Source organism: Spermophilus citellus (assembly GCF_964194105.1).
Source record: "Spermophilus citellus genome assembly, chromosome: 1".
In the NCBI taxonomy this organism is placed as follows: domain Eukaryota; kingdom Metazoa; phylum Chordata; class Mammalia; order Rodentia; family Sciuridae; genus Spermophilus; species Spermophilus citellus.
In genome coordinates, this window is record NC_138182.1 from 230787786 (window position 1) to 230810421 (window position 22636).

At 38.6% G+C, this 22636-nt stretch overlaps 1 protein-coding gene across 1 annotated transcript; it reads left to right on the top strand.

Annotated features, from left to right (window-relative positions):
- Window positions 1-4348: 4348 nt before the first annotated feature.
- Window positions 4349-17638, top strand: CRHBP (corticotropin releasing hormone binding protein; the record flags this gene model as incomplete). The annotated part of the gene is made up of 7 exons (XM_081305085.1): window positions 4349-4464; window positions 4832-4925; window positions 5212-5369; window positions 6785-6995; window positions 9102-9250; window positions 13465-13582; window positions 17481-17638. Exons 1-7 carry the CDS (start codon window positions 4384-4386, stop codon window positions 17636-17638), a joined length of 969 nt encoding a protein of 322 aa, XP_081161211.1. The 5' UTR covers window positions 4349-4383.
- Window positions 17639-22636: the final 4998 nt, after the last annotated feature.

Genomic DNA, 22636 nt, shown 5'->3' on the forward strand with positions numbered 1-22636 from the left:
CCTCCCTGCTCTGTTCATAGTTGCTCTCATTATATCAAAGAAGACATTTGGTATTTGTTTTTTAGGGATTGGCTAGCTTCACTAAGCATAATCTGCTCTAGTGCCATCCATTTCCCTGTAAATTCTATGATTTTGTCATTTTTTATTGCTGCATAGTACTCCATTGTGTATAGATACCACATTTTTTTTTATCCATTCATCTATTGAAGGGCATCTGGGTTGGTTCCACAGTCTAGCTATTGTGAATTGTGCCCCTGCAGCATTATTTACAATAGCCACAATGTGTAAACAACCTAAATGTCAATTGCTGGATAAAGAAATGTGGTATATACATATAAGGGGACATTACTTATCCTAAAAGGAAGGAAATTCCCTGTTAGGATAAGTAATGTTATAGTTATCCCATTTTTGTACAATGGATAAACATTGAGGACATTATGCTGAGTGAAATAAGCCAATCACAGATGGACAAATACTGTAAGATTCTGCTTATATGAAGTCTATAATAAAATAGTTAGCTAATAGAGGAAGAGAGTGGAATGGTGGTTGCCAAGAGTTGGGGGAGGGGTAAGTGGTAAATGGGAAGTTATTAATTAATGGGTTTAAAGTTTCAGTTGTGTAAAATAAATAAGTTTTGGAGATTTGCTATACAATATTTTGCCTAGAATTGTGCATTTAAATTGAGAAAGTAGATTTCATGTTGTTTTCTTACCAACATAAAATAAAAATAATACCCTCCAAATTCATTCCAACAGCAGAACCTATTGAAAGCAAGTGGAAATATTTTGTTGTTGTTGCTGGCTAACTATAATGAGTTTCATTCTTTTGATTTCTTTTCTTTTTGTACTGGAGATTGAACCCGCCAGGGTGCTTTACCAGTTACCTACATCCCCAGTCCTTCTTATTTTTTATTTTGAGACAGGATCTTGTCAAATTGCTGAGAGTCTCTCTAAATTGCTAAGTTACTGAGGTTGGCCTCAAACTTGCAATCCTCCTGTCTCAGTCTCCTGAGTTCCTGGGATTATAGGCCTGTGCTATCACACACACTGGCTAGGTCACCTTTATTTCTTAAAGAAAACTCAATTATACACCTTTTTTTCCAATGTTATAACAAATTAATCAGGGAAGGAAAAAAATAAGTTCTTTTTTAAAAAAAATATTATTTTTAGTTGTAGATGGCTACAATACTTTTATTTTATTTATACATTTTTATGTGGTGTTGAGGATTGAACCCAGTGCCTCACACATGCTAGTTAAGTGCCCTACCACTGAGCCATGATGCCAACCCCAAGAAGTTCTTTGAATGCACTGTTAGTGATGTTCTCTTTCAATGTGATAAACAAAAGAAAAAATTTAGTAGAGCAGGTAAGAAATACTTAATGAGTCATGGGACCATGAAATAGAGATTTAAGTTACATAGTCCCCTTTGCTTATTCTGACACCTAAGGGCATAAGCAGTGGAAGAGACTACAAGCTTGCCCTTGGCTATCACAATTACATTTTAGGACATTTTTTCCATAGTGACCACAAAGTCCCTCTGCATTGCCAGTTACAAGTTGTCTGTGTGTGCCTTTTCAGCCTTGGCACAATTTCAGTTTCTTCCCTCATCTCAAATTCATATGGATCTGAATGTGGATATGAATATGGACATGGATCTGACATTGTGCGGCTACTCTGACCTTCAGGTGACAATGTGCTCTGGAATTTTATGAAAGGAAAAAAATGCCTTTTCCTACCTGACAAAAAGAAAGTCTTCACTCTGCCCAACAATAGCTCAAGACTTAAAAAACACTTATTAGGGACTATCTAACACCAACATCAAAGGAGCTGTCAGAAAAGTATGGAGAAAATTTAAAATATTTGGAGAGAATGGATGCAGATAATTTTCATATACACAGATCATTTCCAATCAGTATGCTTGGGGACTCTTGAGTTTATACAGAACATATGTCAAACAACAACAGAAACCCAGTTATTTGTTGAAAAATCAATTATCAAATAATAATCTAATTGTTTGAATGACCAAATCCATACAGTAGAACAATTTATCCTCAGTCTGCAAACATAGGCCTGCTTATTGTCCAGAAACTTTTTCCCTATCCAATTCAAACTAGCCCTCCATTACAAACCAACCAGATCTCATTTTTAATAATTTGGTTCATGGATGATGGCCACCTGGCTTTTGTTTGTCCTCCAATTCTATCTTCTTAGTTTTCCTCCATAAGTTCTAGTTTTCATCTTTTAATTAGCCTTATTTAAAAAAAAAAAAAAAAAACATTCCCCCCTGGCTGAAAAGATGTTTCCCAGCTGGTGGAAATTCCATTTTGATTTCCCCACACAGGATTTGGTGGAAATGAAGCTCATTTCTATAATTTGTGAATTGTTGTGCAATGTCAGATACTACCTATGAGTCCTATGTTTGCTTGCATTCATGTGCGTGTTTCTTGAGGGAAGAGCTTCATGAAAGCACTTTGGGAATATCATTGTTATCCATGCACCAGTGGCTGACGTTTGTGTGGAGGGGGGGCATGTTGGAGAACAGTGTCTCTTTGGTGATGCTAATAAGTAGCACTGAGTTGGGATGACACAAGTTGCCAGACCCCCAAGTGGGAAAGACAGAGTTTTCCAAGTGAGTTCCAGTTCTAAGTAAGCCAGGGTTGTAGCTAAGTTGGTATGAAAGGAGAATGAGCCCTTGGCAGGCAAGGTGAATGTGCCTGAGGTTCTCTCTAGGCCCAAATGAAGTGGGAGATGGACAAGAGGATGACCTACCACATTTGAGACCAAGTTAGTGGGGGTTAAGCAATTTGTTTCTCTCCTCTTTTATTCCTCTCATATAGCTTTATATTCTTTCTAAAATCCAGACAACTAAACAGTCACTAGGATGGAGAGAATGACATAGTTGCCAGTGTTCATGACCTTTGGGTGTTCTCCCTCTTTCCCCCCTCTGAGGTCTGAGGAGTATTTATAAAGTTAGGCTGGGGTAAGAAGCCCTCCTGTTTAATGAAGGTGCAGTCCCTAAAAAGCTCAGAATTGTCCTGAATACGAAAATATTAAGTTCTGACACTACTAGGCAAATTACTGTTAGTGTTGAGTATTTTTTAAACCCAAACTATAGCCATTTCCTTCCATTAAAACCCTGCAGTATGGTCTAATTGTGTATGATAATTTTAATAACACTACTAGGTGCTTTATAAGAAAGGAGGGAGTGGGATGGGAATATAACTCGGTTGGTAAAGTACTTGTGTCACATGCACTAAGGCTCTGGGCTTAATCCCCAGCACTACAGGAAAAAAAAGGGGGGGATAGTAAAGCCAAAAGCAGAGCATCTCCATATTTCCCATAATTATGAACATACAGCAGAAGCAATGCTCTTCTTTGTTCATCAGGGAAGAGAAGTGTATACCTAACTTATGTCTGAACCCCTAAGTCATTTAATTAGACCTGTACATTTGCTAGTGAGCAGTAACAATATAGCTTCTCATCTCTTCTTTCTACCATAGTACAGAAGTAATCCAGGTATGTGTACCCATTGAGTAGACAACACTCTCCCAGTGGTTCAGGTGGCTACTCAATTTATGGTGCAGTTACCTGTTAAGGAGTGTATACATAGTATAAACAACCGGGTGAAGTGACAGAGCTCAGCTAAAATTCAGAAGTCCGTAGACCACAGAAAGTTAGTTTTCCATTAAGGAAATACTTATAAGAAACTGAACCAGGATAAAGCAAAAATTAAGGGACAGGAAGAAAGTTTGTAATTGCATTACGGCAATGTTCTACAAAATCAGACTTCAATTTCTGTCAAAGTTTTGGAGCTAAAAATGCCTCAAGTTTCTTAGTGAGTAGCATGAACAATTGTGTAAGTACTGTACTCTGACAATTTCCAGCATGATTCCATCCAAGTTGATGTGACAAGGTAGGATAAGGTCATGTGCATTTGGGTATTTTTATGCATGTGTATAACTTTGTTGATTTTGTTTGCAAAAATGAAAAATTTCCAAATGTTCACAGGAAGTATAATGAAGCATTTGGAAGACCAAGTAAAATGTCCTTCCTTATTCTTTGTCCCTGCCTCATTCTTTCTCCCACACTTTTAATTCACTAAGTTATGATCGAAATCATTCGTGAATAATGCTGGGCCACGCTGAAAATTTGTGACTGAGAGCTGGACCCTCGTCATCACCACGCACTTTGTCACTGAGAAAGGGTAACCCATGGTAACTAAGCTCCCATGAGTTAAGGGGCAGAGAGCCTCCCCTCCCTGCTGCTCTATAAAAGAGACCTAACCGAGGGACCCTACTGCCTTCTAGCACTCAGTCTGGGCAAAGGTGCGGGAAGAAAAGCCCAGGATCTCGGGAGCAGAGTGCATAAGCTGCAAGGCCAAGCATGCCACCTAACTTCAAGCTCCAATGTCACTTCATTCTGATCTTCCTGATGGCTCTAAGAGGAGAGAGCCGGTACCTAGAGGTAAGCCATCCCTAGATTGACCCATCACACATTTCTTATGAATGTTCAGCCTTGAGAGGCAGGCAGGTGGCCTCTGTTATCAACCTTTTATGAGGTTAGCTCTTTCTTTCCTCTGTATTGGGTCCTTTCCCCCGGTTTCGCCTAGACCTATCTTTCTCCTTGCCTCTGAGCATCTCTACTGCCTGCTTTTCTCTCGCCCTTGGGGATGCCCTGGTCTGAGGGGAAAGGGTCTAAGACCTTCCCATTGTCTCCAGACACCCAAGACTTTCTTTTCACTTTGCTGCGAGGCAGATAGGGTGCCCAGCTCCTGGTGCATTTTCTTTCTCACGTCTTGAACTTTTCCTAACCGACCCGTTTTCCTTGTCAGCTGCAAGAAACCGCGGAATATGACCCTTTCCTACTCTTCAGCGCCAACCTGAAGCGGGACCTGGCTGGGGAGCAGCCTTACCACCGTGCTCTGCGTAAGTCGGGGCTCGAGTCCGCTGGCGCCTGGGAGGCTGGAAGGTTAGGGTTGGACACCTAGTGTTAAGTGCCTCCCGGGATCTTACGGCGCGGGGTGGCCGTGATCTCCTGGGCGTGATCCTCATTGCTAAGGATGAGATCGGGAACCCCGAGCAGCCGAAGTTGGGCCGGGCTAGCTGCAGTGCGCGCTGCAGAGCCGGAGAAGAGACAAACGAAGAAGGGTCGCCTGAGGCTGGTGCCGAGAGAGCTACAGTCCTGGATGCCTGGTTCCTTTCCCTTCCCCAGGGTGCCTGGACATGCTGAGCCTCCCGGGTCAGTTCACCTTCGCCGCCGACAGGCCGCAGCTGCATTGCGCCGCGTTTTTCATCGCCGAGCCAGAGGAGTTCATCAACATCCACTATGACCTGGTCTCCATCGACTGTGAGGGCGGGGACTTCCTAAAGGTAAGGCGCCCGTCATTGCCTGAATGGGGGTAACCGGGGAATTGGAAAGGGCTGGAGTGTTGCTACCGCCGTGGAAAACAGATGACACTTCTCAATTAGACACTCTGCTGGTGCCGGTGTTGGAGAGGCGCGCTCGGGCTCCCAAGCTGCTGGAACTTGGTCCCAATTCCTAGAAAGACCTATCCCGATTGCCTGTAGGGCCGTTGCTGCTGGACGCTGCGTGGTTTAAACTTTTCGAGGCCCTGGGAAATTGAGAATTAGCAGCTTGAAACGTTGTGATGCAATCTGAAACAGACAAAATATAATGAAAACTAACTGGCAGGAAGTCCACCTAGGAAGCCAGTCTTGGTGAGAATGCCAGCCTCATACGTTTGAGATCCTTGAGATCCGAGCCCTTTTTCCTGCTGACCCCCCCCCTCCCCCCTGCCTGAGCTGTTCCAGGCCAGCAGAGGTTGTCTGCAAAGTCTGGGTGATCCGACTTTGGAGCAGTAGGGCACTGGCTACTGGGAGGGATTCTGTGGGGGAATCGAGTTTGAGTAGGTGGGAGGGGAGGAAAAGCCCCCCATTCTCACAGCTTCCCCATTACCAGTCTCCATATGTTTAATAGGTCAGTTTATATGGAGCTCTACTGTTCAATGAAAATAATCATGATTAAAACCTTCAAAATGGAATCATATTGTAACCTGTCAAACATGTGAGAAATAATTTGTAGCTGTGTTGGTAATTTTGTTAATGTGGATTATGTTGGACTCAGTAAACTAAAGATCCCTGGTAATTCTGAGAGTAAAGTCAATTGACTCTCACCTTTTGTTCAACCATAGATGGTAACAACAGGAAAAATTCTGTGTGTGTGTATGTGTGTGTGTGTGTGTGTGTGTGTGTGTGAGAGAGAGAGAGAGAGAGAGAGAGAGAGAGAGAGGAGAGAGAAGAATAAGTTTTTGCGAACTGGCAGATAAAATTGCTGCCCCTGTGTTTTCTTTTGCTACCTATTTTTGAGATATTTTGTTCATATTTCAATGAATAGAGGAAAGAAAGGAGCTGAATGAAATCCACGTTATGCTTTGGTGGAATTCTTCTAAAGGTGAGATATAGAAAATATGATCAAAATAAAAATGTATATTATTTATGATTTCATTTTACCAAAATAGTTGAAATGATAAAAATGAAGTATAAGAAAATCTCTTTATTTGACAACATCAAGTCTTAACATAAAAAAAAGCATTAACTGGTTAATAATATTACTTGCAATGAACTTTCACAGTCAGAATACATACAAATGGAAAGGAAGCAGGCAGGGAGTGGGCTGCCAATTTCTCACCACTGAAGGCTTACTGCTGGGTAACTGTTTCCCCATTTTAACATAGGAATTGATGAAAGTGACCAACTGTGTCTCTGTATTGTTATTTTTTTGGAAGGTATTTGATGGTTGGATCCTTAAGGGGGAGAAATTCCCCAGCTCCCAGGATCATCCTCTCCCCACCAATGAGCGGTACATAGATTTCTGTGAGAGTGGTCTTAGCCGAAGGAGCATCAGATCCTCCCAGAATGTGGCCATGATCTTCTTCAGGGTCCATGAACCAGGAAATGGTTTCACACTAACCATAAAGACAGACCCCAACCTCTTTCGTAAGTGATTTTCCTGCATTCTCAGTAAAAAGACAAGACTTGGGGAATGAGGGGAGTCAAACTGCTTTTCCAAAATAGCATTATCTCACAGACTTAGAAAACTTGAACTGAGAAATAATGTTTGATCCTCAGCACCACATAAAATAAATAAATAGATAAGTAAATAGAATAAAGGTATTATGTCCATCTACAACTGAAATTCACTTATAATTGGAAATGATCTAAGGGTTATTTTCTGATCATTATTATGAAAATCAAGTCACACTTGTTAATTTATTTCCCAGGCTAAGTAGTATACTAATTTAGGGTGGGTACAATTCTATTTTTTCCTCCAAAGTCTTGTTCAGATCTCCTAAGATACTACGATGATTTCAGTGGGAAATTTCAATTTCCCAAGTCATTCCACTGATCCAGGATAAGCTTGAAGGATGAGATATGAAGTTGTGATCTAGAACTACCTAGGCAAAAACTGAAAGGCTGCATATCAGAGACATGGTGGACAGATGTCATGTCCTGAGCAGAGGATTGAACCAGAATACTTTTGTGTTGTCTTCTGATACTGAACTCACCACCCTAATTTATTTCATTTCTGGTAGAGACACACATATTCTATAAAACTACAGTTCAGGCCTGAAGCCTATTATTTTAATTAAATCGAGTTCACTCATTTGCTTATTTTTTCCTATTAGAAGAAAAACATTTTTAAAAATGAAAGAAGATGAAAGAATATCAACCATTTAGGTTACATATACTAGTATTAATATTAATACTTCAAAAAGTTGAAGGATGGGGCCTAATCTGCCCAAGAATAATGTACTACTAGTCTTCTGACTTCTATTTTTAAAAAAATAAACAATAATTTTTTTTGAAAGAAGCTCCCCTGCCTCCAGAAAAGGCAGTTTCTGAGGTACAGAATAATTCTTGAGGACAAAAGAAAATGTTTCTCCTACATGTGGTGAGAAGTCAAAAGAAGTCTTCTAGAATTATGAAATTTCAGTTCTTTTTGAAATTAAAAGTGTGATTAAAAATATAAGAAGGAGGCAAGAGGTGGGTTAATCAGACTTTTTCTGATTAACCAGGAACTTTTGCCATAATCAACAAAAATGCAAATTCTTCTGTTTCAAAGTTAGAAAAATAAATACAAGTCTAGATTTGAGATACAAAACAAAAAAATTTCCAGAAATTCCGGAGAGTAATTGAATGTTAAAAGCTTACGTTTTGGGGACTGGGATTGTGGCTCAGTGGTAGAGTGGTTGCCTGGCACATGTGAGGCACTGGGTTTGATCTTTAGCACCACATAAAATAAACAGATAAGTAAATAGAATAAAGGTATTATGTCCATCTACAACTGATTTTTTAAAAAATTTGTTTTAATCAATATCACTGAACATTTGGAAAATATTTATTAGACTTAAGCCTGCTATTTTTCCCAGCCTATCTTGTTGCTATTTTAAAATAAAATCATTTGTTTATTTTTATTATTTTTTTAATATTTTTTTTGGTTATAGGTGGGTACAATATCTTTATTTTATTTTTATGTGGTGCTGAGATTGAACCTAGTGCCTAATGCATGCTAGGCAAACACTTTACCTTTGAGCCACAACCCCAGCCCTATTTATTTATTTATTTATTTATTTATTTATTTATTTATTTATTTAATTTTTTTAAACAACATTATGGCTCCAAATTCTATGAGTGAAGACTTCAGACAGACAGAGTTGGAGTTCTAGCTTCACCTTTAAGCCTGGATTATTCCATATTCCTAGCTTGAACCTAGATCCTAGTTGACAGAAGTCTTCATAGAACAATACACCAGTTAGTATTGTTTGTCTGGTTAACAATTCATGTCTTGTTTTTGTAAAAAACAGAACCCTGTGAAATAAAATGAGAAGCCCCCTGTGCCCAGGGTCTCCTGACAATATCTAAATATCAGTGATGATTTATTTCCCAACTCCTTCCTCTCTCCAAATCGTCATGTGATATATATTCTCTTTCTGGCACAAGATTCTAGGCCATGAACATAAATCTAGAATAAGGAGACAATAAGCTTCTATTAAAACCCAGCAAACCAAGTAATGCAAATGTAACATTTTGTTTCCTACAAAGCTTGCAATGTCATCTCTCAGACTCCAAATGGAAGGTTCACCCTGGTAGTTCCACACCAGCATCGAAACTGCAGCTTCTCCATAATTTATCCAGTAGTGATCAAAATATCTGATCTTACTCTGGGACGCTTACATGGTGTTCAGTCAAAGGTGAGTGACTTACTTGCTTCCTAATCATTTGGTAAAGCCACAGCTTTATCAGAGGAAAAGGAAACCTGGCATCAACAAATTGGAGTATTATGTCCCTCTGGTTATTAAATCTCATGTTTGCCCCAGCTTCTTTAATAAAAGCCCTCTTCTATTTCTGTTATGCTGTCAGAACCCTACTCAGGTGCCCATTCTGACTATTTCAATACTTTTCTTGTGATGTAAGAAATGCTTTCAACTGGTAAAGTTGTAGTATGTAATTACAATTGAACTCTCTTGTACTTGCCTCTTTTACAAAAATTCTCTCCTAGCAGAACCTCCTGTGAGTCATCTACACAGCTGTTTCTGATTATTGGAATTTTTTTTTTACATGAAGGAAGTATCTCATTGACAGAACTGTTGTATGAAAGAATGCTAACTGTAGCATAAAATACGAAATTAGATTTTTTATATTTCAAAGACAGTAAAGTTTTGAAGAGTTGTTTGAAACACATCAAATTTTATGCATTTTGCATGAAAATATTAGTTGATAATCCATATCAATTTTCTTTCAAATGAATTTCTGAATGGACCTTAAAATTAATGTTGAACTTATCCACATTTACTTGTACTGGTAGCATTTTCCCTATGAGTCATCCTTATTTCCTATTACTTTCTCATATGACCAAGTTAAAATGACACACATTTGCTGGTATCAAAGTGGTCATAGTGGGCTGGGATTGTGGCTTAGAGGTAAAGTACTCACCTAGCATTCGAGAGGCACTGGGTAAATAAAATAATGATATTAAAAATAAAATAATGATATTGTGTCCACCTATAACTAAAAAATAAATATATTTTTTAAAAAGATAGTCATAGTTCCTAATCAGACAGATTCAAGTGAAGCCAAATTAATAGACCGGACTGAGAAAAGCAAATCTCCAATTTCCTCTAGTCCTACATTAATGGGCAACTGCCTTTTTTTTTTTAAGTTGGACCTTAATGGAAGAATAGTTCTTTGATAAGCACATCTTTTAATATCTTTGCTCTAGTCTTCTTGGCTTGATATTGTTTGCATGCCATTCTTGATGTAAAAGGCGGTTTGATAGCAGGTGAAGAGATCTGTCCTTTCAGTACTGAGGCTATAAGAAATAATGTTAGTGTTTCCTCTTAACAATTTAGAGCTCCCAGTGTCCTAGGCATTTATTCTTCTCAGTGAGACCCCTGTCTCTGAATAAAATACAAAATAGGGCTGGGGATGCAGCTCAATGGTTGAGGGCCCCTGAGTTTAATCCCGGGTACCCACCCCCCGAAAAAATATTTTCTGATGCTGAAAATTGGCAATGAACAAGACAGGTCCTGAGACAGGCAAAGCTGCCATGCATTTCTACTAGGGGCAAGTGCTGTACAGAAAATGCAGCTCAGTGGTTTGATAGACAATAAACTGGGAACAAGGAGGTGAAGAGAGGGAGGAACTATCTGATATAAGGTAATCAGGAAAGAAATCTTCTAAGAAGGAGACATTTAAAGCGAGACCTGAGTAATAGATCAGGAGCCAGATCTGGGGAAAAAAGAAAGAGTAAAGGCAAATGTAACAGTGGTGCTGAGGCTGAGAGACAGGACTGAACCTGCTGGGTTCTAGAAATGAGAAGAAGAAAAGATAGCGGGGACTTGTGTGAGATGTCTTAGGGAGATGGGCAACACAATAGTGTGGAGAACCCTGTTGCCCATATTAAATAAAATGAGAAACCATTGGAGAGGTCAAACAGGAACGCAACATGACCTGATATATATTTATGTCTAAAGGCCCTCTGGCTTCTACACAGTGAATGGGCTGTAGGGACCATATTGCTGTTTTCACGGTCCTCAGGAGATAGATGTCTCTTTGGTTGTTATTTGTGTATCCATCAAGACTATTTCCTAAAATAAAACATTCCAGCTTTCTTACGCATTGGAAAGTGAGTTTCACCAAGGGAAGCTTCAGTTTTGCACATTGAGTACTGTGGGGAACTCTACATTAGGTACAAGGAGTCTAGGTACTCCTTTGGCACATTGTTGTAACCTAGCAAGAGATGGTTAGTAACTTAAAACCTCAAGAAAGACATCTCAAGGATGCTTCTGAAGAATGAAACCCCAGATAGGTCCCTACTCAACTCAGTTTCTGCCATTGTTTATAAGAAAACTGCAGAGGATTACAAAGAAGACAGAAATGTCATTCAACACTTAGGAATGTTAGGTTAGGTCCACCTAACTAAGTTAGGTCCACCTAACTTCCTTGTCTCTTGTTTTGGTTCCCTCATTTTAGTTTCCACTTCTTCACAACTTTTTAAATTCCCATTTTTTTTCCTCTCTCTCTCTCTCAAGGCTGCCTTTTCCCTTCAACACCACCTGCTGAAATTTGGAACCTAAAGAACTGAGTGGAAACTTTAGTCTGTAGAGATGTTCCCCCCAGGACATCCTCTACTCAAGGGAAAGGCAGTTTAGTCTTTTTTCCCTTCACTCCTAAGTAGCTCATTAACTCTCAATTCACAAACATGAAACCTTGTGCACAGTGGGGCTAATTAAATCTCTATTTCATCATTTGATGAAATTATGTGAAAAGAACCTAAGCCTAGAACGCTGCACATAGTAGGCCCTTTAAAAATTGATGTCCCAGGGCTGGGGTTGTGGCTCAGTGGTAGAGTGCTTACCTAGCACGTGTGAGGCACTGGGTTCGATTCTCAGCACCACATATCAATAAATAAATAAAGGTCCTTCAACAACTAAAAACAACTTTTAAAAAAAATTTAAAAAAAAAGATGTCCCCACCAGATGCTGCACACCTCTGATTTCAGCAACTTGGGAGGTTGAAACAGAAGGATTGCTAGTTCAGGACCAGCTTCAGCAACTCAGTGAGGTCCTAAACAAATTAGTAAGACATTTTCTCAAAATAAAATTAAAAGGGCAGAGTATGTAGCCTAGTGGAAAAGAGCCCCTGAGTTAAATCTCCAGTGCCAAACAATAAAAAATAAAAACCAAAAACAGGGCTGGGGATGTGGCTCAGGCGGTAGCGCGCTTGCCTGGCATGCGTGCGGCCCGGGTTCGATCCTCAGCACCATATACAAAGATGTTGTGTCCGCCGAGAACTAAAACATAAATGTTAATAAATTCTCTCTCTGTCTCTCTCTCTCTCTCTCTCTTTAAAAAAAAAAAAAACAAAAAAAAAACAAAAAAAAAAAACAAAAAACATTTGCCAATTCATTAGCTAAGCAATTGCTATTATAAGTTATCTTCTAACTTGTAGTTTCATTCCAGCTGTTTTTCAGTGTCTTTCTAAATGTTGGAGTGTGTGTGTGTGTGTGTGTGTGTGTGTGCGCATGTGTGTGCACGTGCGTGTGTGTGCGCACACACGTACATGTGTGTGTTTTAAAGTTCCCTATCTAGATTTTGGTTCCTGTGTGTCAGAGTCTATCTGGTTAACTTCTGGGCACCTGTCACATGCCACTTAATAAATTCACTTCCATGAAGAAAATATTCACAGGCCAAACTGACTACACAAATTGTGGGAGACAATATGAACTGAAAATGTGAGGACCATTATTTTTAAAATTATTAGGAATTTCAACACAGAGACAATAGAGCATTAAACCAAGCAGAGGTCCCTTCTGAGCTTTGAAGGTGATGATAAGTCTAGCTAACTTGGGCCCCCAAATCAGAATTTTATCCTTTTAAAAATATACTCATAATCAAAATAAACCCTTATTGGTAGAAAAGATGTGTTCCAACGTGGAGAAATTCTTTTCTAAAGAAGAGAAAGTGGTGAGTCAAAGGGAAAAACCAATGCGCATGCCCAACTTATAAAATGCCGATAATCAACTTTATTTAACTCTGACTTCATGTATTAAGAAATTCAAATAATTCAGTATGTATGTCCAAAAGATTTGAAAAGCAAAGCATTTTTGGATTCCATTTTCATACATTTTATATCAAGCTTCCGGCCCTTAAGCTTAAAATTATGAAAAAAAAATACCAGGCACACACATTTAAAAAAATGATTACTCAACTGGTTTAGAAAAGCAATTCTTGTGATTTTTTTTTCTGTTAAAAATGTCTTCATTTCCGGAGTCTCAGATGTTAAATTCAATGATGCTGCCAGGATGTTGAAGGCTGATTGAGTGAATTTGACTATCCACCATTGACCAAATAGTTTGGCTTTTGTAATTTGTTTAAATGTATTCTTTGGTGCTTTATTCTCTTAGAAAGCCCCTGCAGGTTGTGGGGGAATAGGAGACTTTGTGGAATTGCTGGGAGGAACTGGATTGGACCCTTCCAAGATGATGCCTTTAGCTGATCTTTGCTACCCCTTTCATGGCGCTGGTGAGTTAACATTTCCTTGCATAAAATACCCAATTTTTAAAAATACATTTTGGAAGATGAATTCCACCACAAAAATCTTTCATTTTATATGTTGATCCAGTATGGAAATACAGTTAGGCCTATGTATAATATCAAACTCTATTTCCAAAAATTTGACATAAAGAGATAAACCTATGGAACAATTAGGACATATATTTAAGGTTGGTCCTAAGTAGAACTGTGAAAAATACAAAGCTTTTCAATTCTTTCCATGTTCTTAGTGGTCCCTGCTTTCATTTCCTGAAGACTAAAGGGTTGCTTACCAATTAAAATGATTCAATAGTAGATCTATCATCAATTAATAATAGCATAATAATGAAATACTATTTAAGTTTCTATGTATGTAAATAAGTGTATTAGTCATAGTAAATGAACACCAAAGAGGTAAGCTTTTTCAGAAATTTTCTGAACTGTCGAATATGCCTAACTTGTGACAGCCACACCAGTCTCTCAAAGGCCAATAGGATCCAGAGGGGGCTGGGGATGTGGCTCAAGCGGTAGCGCGCTCGCCTGGCATGCGTGCGGCCCGGGTTCGATCCTCAGCACCACATACCAACAAAGATGTTGTGTCTGCCGAGAACTAAAAAATAAATATTTAAAAAAAAAATAGGATCCAGAGGTAAATTCTGAAATCCAAAAGTGGGCACCAGTTATAAATGACTTAGTGCATAGTTGCCAAATAGAACCAGATCTTCTTTATCAGGAACCAATGAGGATTTTCCACGTCATTATTATGCTCAGGTCAGTGAGGATAGGTGGAAATTACTGATGCTCATACCAATCTAATCAAATATGTATGTGTGTGTTGGGGTGTGGATTATATAAAATATTTCTGTAAGAGTCACTTCCATACTTGTACTTTAGGTACAGGAATCTCCGGTTATCATTACAGAGACAAAAGTAAAACACAAATGAAACATACAAGTGTCTAATCTTAAAGACACTTCCTGTCCTGTCACCACAGATGTTATCAGCTAGGTAATGAAGCTACAAAACAGACAGTCATTTTGTTAGTTGTGCCCTGGTATAATTAAAACCAGATCAGCACACCAGTATTTTCTCTCTGAACTCATGCTGGTACCTGGATATCTCTGAAACAGAATTAATACACACAGGTAAGAACTAAGGCCTGATGTGTCCTCTACCCTTTGTGGATACCCTGAATGAAAAAGTTTCAGGTAAAGAAAACAGAGACAGAAGCAAGGTACAGAGGGCAAAGTAAAAGAGGCTGCTGTCTGAGTTGCCAGCTTTATTTATATCCATAGGTTACCTTAGTTCATTGGTATCATTAGAACATATTTTTCAATGAATAAAGTTACTGTTATATGGGCAGGTTAGGGCTCAGTGACCTAACTGTATTGTCTAACAAGAGAGTTTCTTTATTTCTAAAAGCTGAGTGTCTGGGATTAAGGTCAAGGCTAATAAGACTCTAGCACAGATCCTCCTCACGAAGGACATTACCATAGTAGCTAGGCATTGAGCATGTATTAGTCATCTTACTAGTTCCTGGAAAAACTGCAGAATATTACAACCACGGGAAACAGGGGCCCGTTACCCCCTGTGAGTTTGCTCACCAGAGGAACACTGCCTTGTACATTTCCAAAGCCAGAATCCTTACAGTTTCAGATGAGATTAAAGGCAGAACTGAGCTCAAGGAAAGCTTTCTCTTGGAAGTAAGAAAGGGTGGATTTCTAAAAGCCCACTTTGCTGAAGATTAGACGATTCATTTATGCCAACACCTGAGCCCTGGTTCCAAATGTTTGTATGCATGGCTTTTCCGACCTGGCTCATGTTTTCTCTGAGGCACTGTGTGGAGAGAAGACCTTGAGGATGTGTATGTGAATAGGGTAAAAAGATTGGGACTTAAGGGCTGGGTTGTGGCTCAGTGGTAGAGCACTTGCCTAGCATATGTGAGGCACTGGGTTCAATCCTCGGCACCACATAAAAATAAACAAATAAAATAAAGGCATTGTGTCCATTTACAACTTAAAAAAAAGATTGGGACTGAATAACATGCATGCCTTAAAATTTAAATAATTGAAGCAAAGTTCATTTTTTTCTGCTAGAATTATATGACTTCAATAAGGCAAAAGGATAAGATTGAGGCCCCCAAATATTTTTTTTGCTTAAATTATCTAGATAATGAAAACCAATATTAAGATGCTTTTAAGGCTTGAACTATATCACTCTGTGGCTCATTTTAGATATTTTAGATTTTTTATCCACTCTGTTTTTATGAGTTTCTCCTAAATTTTTCAAAAAATCTGTAGATATAAATTTAATTAGAGATTAGGTGAAATTTTAGACAAATTATATGCAGATTAACTATAGGAAATAAGGCATACTATATAGATTAAAATCCAAAGCAAGATCTGAAAAAAAGAATGATTTTCGGGGCTGGGGATGTGGCTCAAGCGGTAGCGAGCTCACCTGGCGTGCGTGAGGCCCGGGTTCGATCCTCAGCACCACATACAAACAAAGATGTTGTGTCCGCCGAAAACTAAAAAATAAATATTAAAAATTAAAAAAAAGAATGATTTTCCAAATTATTTAAATAAAGACAAATTTGGCTCTCCTGGAAGAAGTTACCCTAGGATCTCTGGAACTTATTTTAAAATGATTATACATTTTATATTTGTTGTGTTTTCAAATTGACTTTACCTCACTAACATTACAGAATTGTTTTACTTCCTTTCAGCCCAGGTAATATTTGTAAGCTACCTGTTACACAATTACAATGCCATTTCTTAGAATTTAGCCACACCTTAAGAAATAATAGGTATGGGCAGGGGGACTGAGCAGAAAGAATTATTGTAAGACTGAAAAATCTTGCTTCAGGAACCAATTTGAGGCTAGAGAAATAAGAAGAAAGCAATTTTTAATAAAATAATGACCTTTAATATATAACTGCTCATGCATAACTTCATGAAAAGAGATATAAAAGTTGTCAGATGCTTATACAGATAATGAAAATATTGAATGTGAGACAAGTAAGAATGTTTTAAGCTATTCAACATGAGAAAGAAAAAAAATGAGGAAGCATTCAAGTGGACAATAGAACAAAAGCTGGTATAATCAGGGCATTTCTACACCCTGCACATGATTCTTTTTTAAAATTTTATTTATTTAATTTAATTAGGTATACATGAAAGCAGAATGCATTTTGATTCATTGTGCATAATTGCAGCACAACTTTTCATTTCTTTGTACATAGTGTAGCGTCGCATTATATGTGCAGTCATACATGTATCTAGGGTGATAATGTCCATCACATTCCACCATTTTTCCTGCAACCATAACCCCTGATTCCTCTTTTTCTGTTGTTGTTATTGATGGATACAATACCTTTATTTATTTTTATGTAGTGCTGAAGATTGAACCCAGTACCTAATGTATGCCAGGCAAGTGCTCTACCAGACTTGTTATCTAGACTCAGAAAATGAAGAAAATATTTTCATCTACATAAATATCCAGCAGTACATTCCCTCAGCAACTCCAGATGTTGTGATAATCATACACTGCCCCTGCCAATGTCCAGCCTCTCCCTGGAGGGCAGTATTGTCCCCATCAAGAACACTGACCCAGGGCCCCTATGCAGAGATGACTTGCCTCTTTCCAGCTAGTTGTGGCTTACAGTATTCTTGCACATGAGGAGAAAGGCTGAGTTCAATTTCAGGATTCTTATTAATTATATACTACAATAAAAACAAAAACACATTTCAACTAAAAGTGGCTCCAGTACGATAAATGAAAATTCATTGCCTCACTTTTGTTGTGCTTAAATAATCTAGTCAACAACAATGAGTTGGCTATGCTTTCTAACCTGCTGGGAAACTTTTATTTTTTCCATCAATTATAGCCCAAGTGAAAATTGGCTGTGACAACACTGTGGTGCGCATGGTCTCCAGTGGAAAACAAGTAAATCGTGTGACCTTTGAGTATCGTCAATTAGAACCATTTGAACTGGAAAATCAAAATGGAAATAGCATCCCGGAATTCTGTTTGTCCAATCTTTGAATAACCAGCTCAGTGATTTCCATGCTGCTAGCTAAGTGAGTTCTTCATGGCTATTGCATGTCATTTTGATGACCAGACAGTGAAAAGCCTTTCAAGCCAGTATTCCTTCCAGGCCATGAACATATATATGGACATTCATTTTTGTACTTTGCTTCCTTTTTGTTTGTAATATCTTAATGAACACATGATAGAAATCAACCCTGCTTGGCTGAAAACAAATTTTAACTGAAAATACTTGTAGTTGTTTGGTGTACTACAAATCTTAACTGTTAAGACAGTGTTAAGGAATGTGCAATGAACAGTTGTATCCCCAAAGGAAGTCCTACAAAAAAAGGGAAAATGATGGCAACTGTAGTTGTACAACAGAAAAAATTAAAAGTCTTGTGTATACCAAAGGAGTAGCATCTGTTTATTTATAATTCTGCTTGCAATAGATAGAAGTTGTAACTATGTAATTTGTATTTATTGATTTATGTTTAACAAAACTTTGTAGCAAGGAAAAAACTTTCCATCCATAAATTTAAATGTGAATAAACATAGTCAGAAGGTTGGCACCTTGACTTTGTGCTTTATTTGTTTTCCTGAGTGATACCTCCTTTGTTACCCTCAGAAAATAATGTTCCCCTGTGTTGCAGAACCAAATGCTGAGCTAATGCACTTTAAGTTTTTTAGAGCTAGTAGAACTCTGGAACATTTAAGGTGAATTATGTAGGGCACAGGCAGAATTGCAATGTTTGCACAAGGAACACTAACTGTTCCTAGCAGGGAGCAAGGAACTGACATCCATTTCCCCCTATCCTTGCAGGAGACTCAGAATACATGTCTGTCATAGGGGATGCACTTTTCAACAAAAACAGCAAGGACCTTTATAAATCTTATAGATACTGCTTGTAGAAAACTGAGTTCTTCTTTGGTTCTGAAAACAACTTACTATTGACTGAGCCTTGTCCATGTTTGGCTTGAGATTAAGCATGGGGTATGGAAAAGACATCTTAGAACAAAATGAAGTTGTAAGAAATCCTCTTAGAATTTCAAAGTAAAAAGAGAGTTCTTTACTTTGAATAGTGGCAGGAAGCTTCAAATTATGCCATAATTAATGTCCTGATTATGACTCCTAAAACATATTTAATATAAACTTTATTGATATATACTGGGATCCCATGCCCTGGGCTTAACAAAAATCTCAAAAAAACAAACAAAAAATACAGGCATAAGGAAGAATTCTGATCAAATGGGTTAGAAACATCTAGAATTTAACACAAGTTTTGGCTCAGCAGAATTTAAAAAAAAATTTTTTTTAGTTGTGTATGGACTCAATGCCTTTATTTTATGTGGTGCTGGGATCTAACCCAGTGCCTCACATTTGCGAGATGAGTGCTCTACCACTGAGCCACAACTCTAGCCCCTCAGCAGATATTTTTGAATGAGTGTCTATTTTAGCAACTGAATTAATAAATACATGGACAGATAAATGGATGGGTAGAAGAATGTGTGGAGGATGGATCGAATATACAATCCTTGAATAGTTACACATAATACAGGACTCCTCAATTCATAAAAAATAAATCCTTTGAAGTTGAGGCCTGTTATCATTGTCCCTCTAGCCACCTAAGAACTAGGGGAGTTATATCACTGTCAAAAGTTTCTGGCTCTTAACCCTCTTGACTCAATTATGCTAAGTGACATGTGGTTTCCCAATGCAGGTAAGACAGTCATCCCTGAGGTTCCTTCTAGCCCTGACTTTCTGCAATCATTCATTTGTGACATATTTTACTTCAAAACTTTTTAGTGCAGATAGCTTACATTATTTGAGAGTGTGGACACACTAGGAAACTGTTAATGTCTTCTTCTTAGGGTGGATAACTTTAACTTGAAACAAAATGTTTCAAGGTGCATCTTCATCCATGGAGTGAGTGAACATTGCGATGAAAATGGTCAAATGTAGGTCTCTAAGATCATCCACTCCAGACTCGATTCTGCTTGAATCTTAGCTGTACTGCTTACTTGGATTAAGTCACTTAGTCAGACTCCATTGCTCAGTGTTTAATCCGTAATTTTAGGGTAATAAAGGTACCTTCTTAAGCTGAGGATATAGCTCAGTTGGTAGAGTGCTTGCCTTGCATGCATAAGACCTGGATTCTAATCCCCAGGACCACACACACAAACACACACACATGAAAAGTACCTTCTTCATAAAGTTGTTGTCAAGATTAAATGCTTTAATATGTCGAAAGCCTAAGAACAGTGCGTTGCACATATTGACTATTATTTTTTATTATTTTTTCTTCTAAGCAAATAAACCACCCCATCCTCTTAATGGGCATTTGCTTTGTGCTCTGGAGGATTTGAACTGACTCAATGATGCCGTTTCATCCCAGGACATTTGTGAGGAAGTTGGGGTTAGTTAGGGCTGTTGTCAGCGACCAAGAAGCTGAGAAAGTTATGGTAACACTTGATGATGGATTGTTATCAGATCTTACCTGTTCCCTTATCCCTCTCCTTACAGCTGACCTCTGTCAGGAGGCCCTGTATTACTCCAGGACCAATGCTGACCTGGGCAAAAGGAACTTGAACCAGCTCTTATCTGACATGCTGTTCATGAATGAGCCATCTCACAAATAGCCTGTCCTGACGATCCATGCTTGTGCTCTGTTCCCCATGACTGTGATCTTCCTAGATCTGGGTTATTCCATCCCAGCTCCTGCCTCATCCTGTTCCTATCCCCCACTCCTACTCCTAGTCTTCCTAAATATTTATTGGGTCACTAGGTCTCTACTACTCATGACTGATTCTCCCAATTCCTCCTGCCTCTATGCCTGAAACTCTGAGCACTTTGCTCCTGGGTTGTACGTCACTGTGACCATCCCATCCTCTGGACACTTTCATAGTCCTATTAGTCTCCTCCTCTGCCTATGACATTGGACTTTCTCCTGGTGTCTAAAGCAGTATGTCCTCTTCACTCCCAGCTGCTTCCTGGTACTATTGCTTCTTTTAAGTGGGTAAAGATGCTATGTGTTTACCAAAACTCACTTTTTCTACCTCATGAGTGAAGATTTAGACTACATTTTCCATCATCCCTTTCAATTAAGTTTGGTGATGTCACTGAAGTCCAACAGGAGGAGTATGGGCAGGTGATGGAATCATGCGATCCACACCTTCTCTCTCTTCCCCTATGGATTGTCTAGATACAGGCTTCTTCAAACAGAGGGCTCCAACGCTGTACAGGAACAGAGCCAGGATGCGAGGAGCCTGGTCTCTGAATGACCACAGGTAAGACTGCCTACTGACTAGGAATTTCCATACTAAGCTTTATGTGAATGAGAAATAAGCTTTTATTTTGCTAAGCCCCTGGGATTTTTAAATATTCTATATAATTGAATGTTACCCTACTTTATACTGTGGGCCTGTCTAGATCCAATTCTCAGCTAATTCTCCAGGTTTTCTGTCCAGTTTGCTATAACTATCCCTGACTCAGTTCTCTTCCAATGTAAAATACTTCAAATGCACATCTTTGATTTTATGATCCTCAAGCTTTCACTGAAGTAGCAGTATCCAACTTATCCATATCCCTTAAATAATTTTATAATTGCAAATTTTAGACCCCTTGGAAACTTATAGGTGATCTCTCAGAAAAGAAAAAAAAAATTCAAATACACGTTCAAATCTCCTGAGAGTTCAGAGACCCTTGAAGTTCACAGAACTCATGCTTTATGTGTAAATAATGAGAAATATCACTTTTACACCAGCTTTCTCCCACTGGGTTGCCCTGTCTTCCATACTAAATAAAAGCATTCACTAACTTGGCTGTAAATGTGCTCATAATAGCAACTTAATTTCTCTGGTCCTTCATTTTACCATTTACGTTGCCTTTTTCTTGCTGAGTTTTTCTTCATCTGCCATGTAGTTTTTCCTTGGGAAAGACATACATTTGACTTGGAACAAATTTTAGGGACAGTTTTTTCTAGGACTGAGAACTACAGTTCAGTGTTCAGTGTTTGCTTAATGTGTGAGGCCCTGGGTTTGATCCCTAGCATACACACATAAAAGTTTTTTCATATTTCTCCCAACAGAAAAAAATTTCTTTTCTTGCTATTGATCAGGAAAACAATGTTGTCTGGGCTTGCCTGCAGAGTAGAATCTTCATGAAAGAAAACAAATATTTGGTGGACAGGCTTTACTTTTAGGCAGTTTGTTTGTGTGCTCAAAAACACCCAACAGAGACTTGGGTAAAGGAACTCCTATTATAGGATAATCGTATGAAATTGTATTTGAATATACTCTTCTCTGTGCAGTGAAAACTCAAGGAAAAGAGACACACCTTTGTATGTTCAAATAAGCAGGTTGAATGGCCTCTGTTTGAACGGATCATTTGTAATGATTAACATCCATTTTTAAATTTGAAAGTTTTTCCATTCAAACTACATTAAGAAAGAAGACTCACATATATGGAGAGGAAATCTGGTAGACAAAAAGAAGGCTTGATTAGAGAGTTTGAACATATAATGAAAATCAAAGTATTTAAATTGGACTCTGGCCCTTGCTCTTGGTAACTGCAGTGCATTCAATCCCTCTGCAGCTGAAAAATGGAAAACAGGAAGTATCTTGTGCTTAGGGGGGAAAAGCCTTAATGTCAACACTAAGGCATGGAGGAGGATGAGCCCCAGGGAACCATGAACTTTGTAACTACAAGGGTTATCAGATAGTGGAGGTTCCCAGCAAGAAGATGAGGTCTTCCTGCTGACTCCCCTCCCTTGCTCAGGTTCGTAAGCAACTGTGTCCTGTGTTAATGGCTCTGATGTGATCAAGCTGGCCACAGGCACAGGCAAAATCAGTGACTACCTGTGTGCGATTTGAGGGAGAACAAAAGTCCATTTGACTAAAAATATTGCTCTCTACTGAAATGGCCACCCTTACTATTCTTTCCTTTTGTTCTTTAAAATGTATATCAATGAAATATTACTCAGCAATAAAAGAGAATAAAACCATGGCACTTGCAGG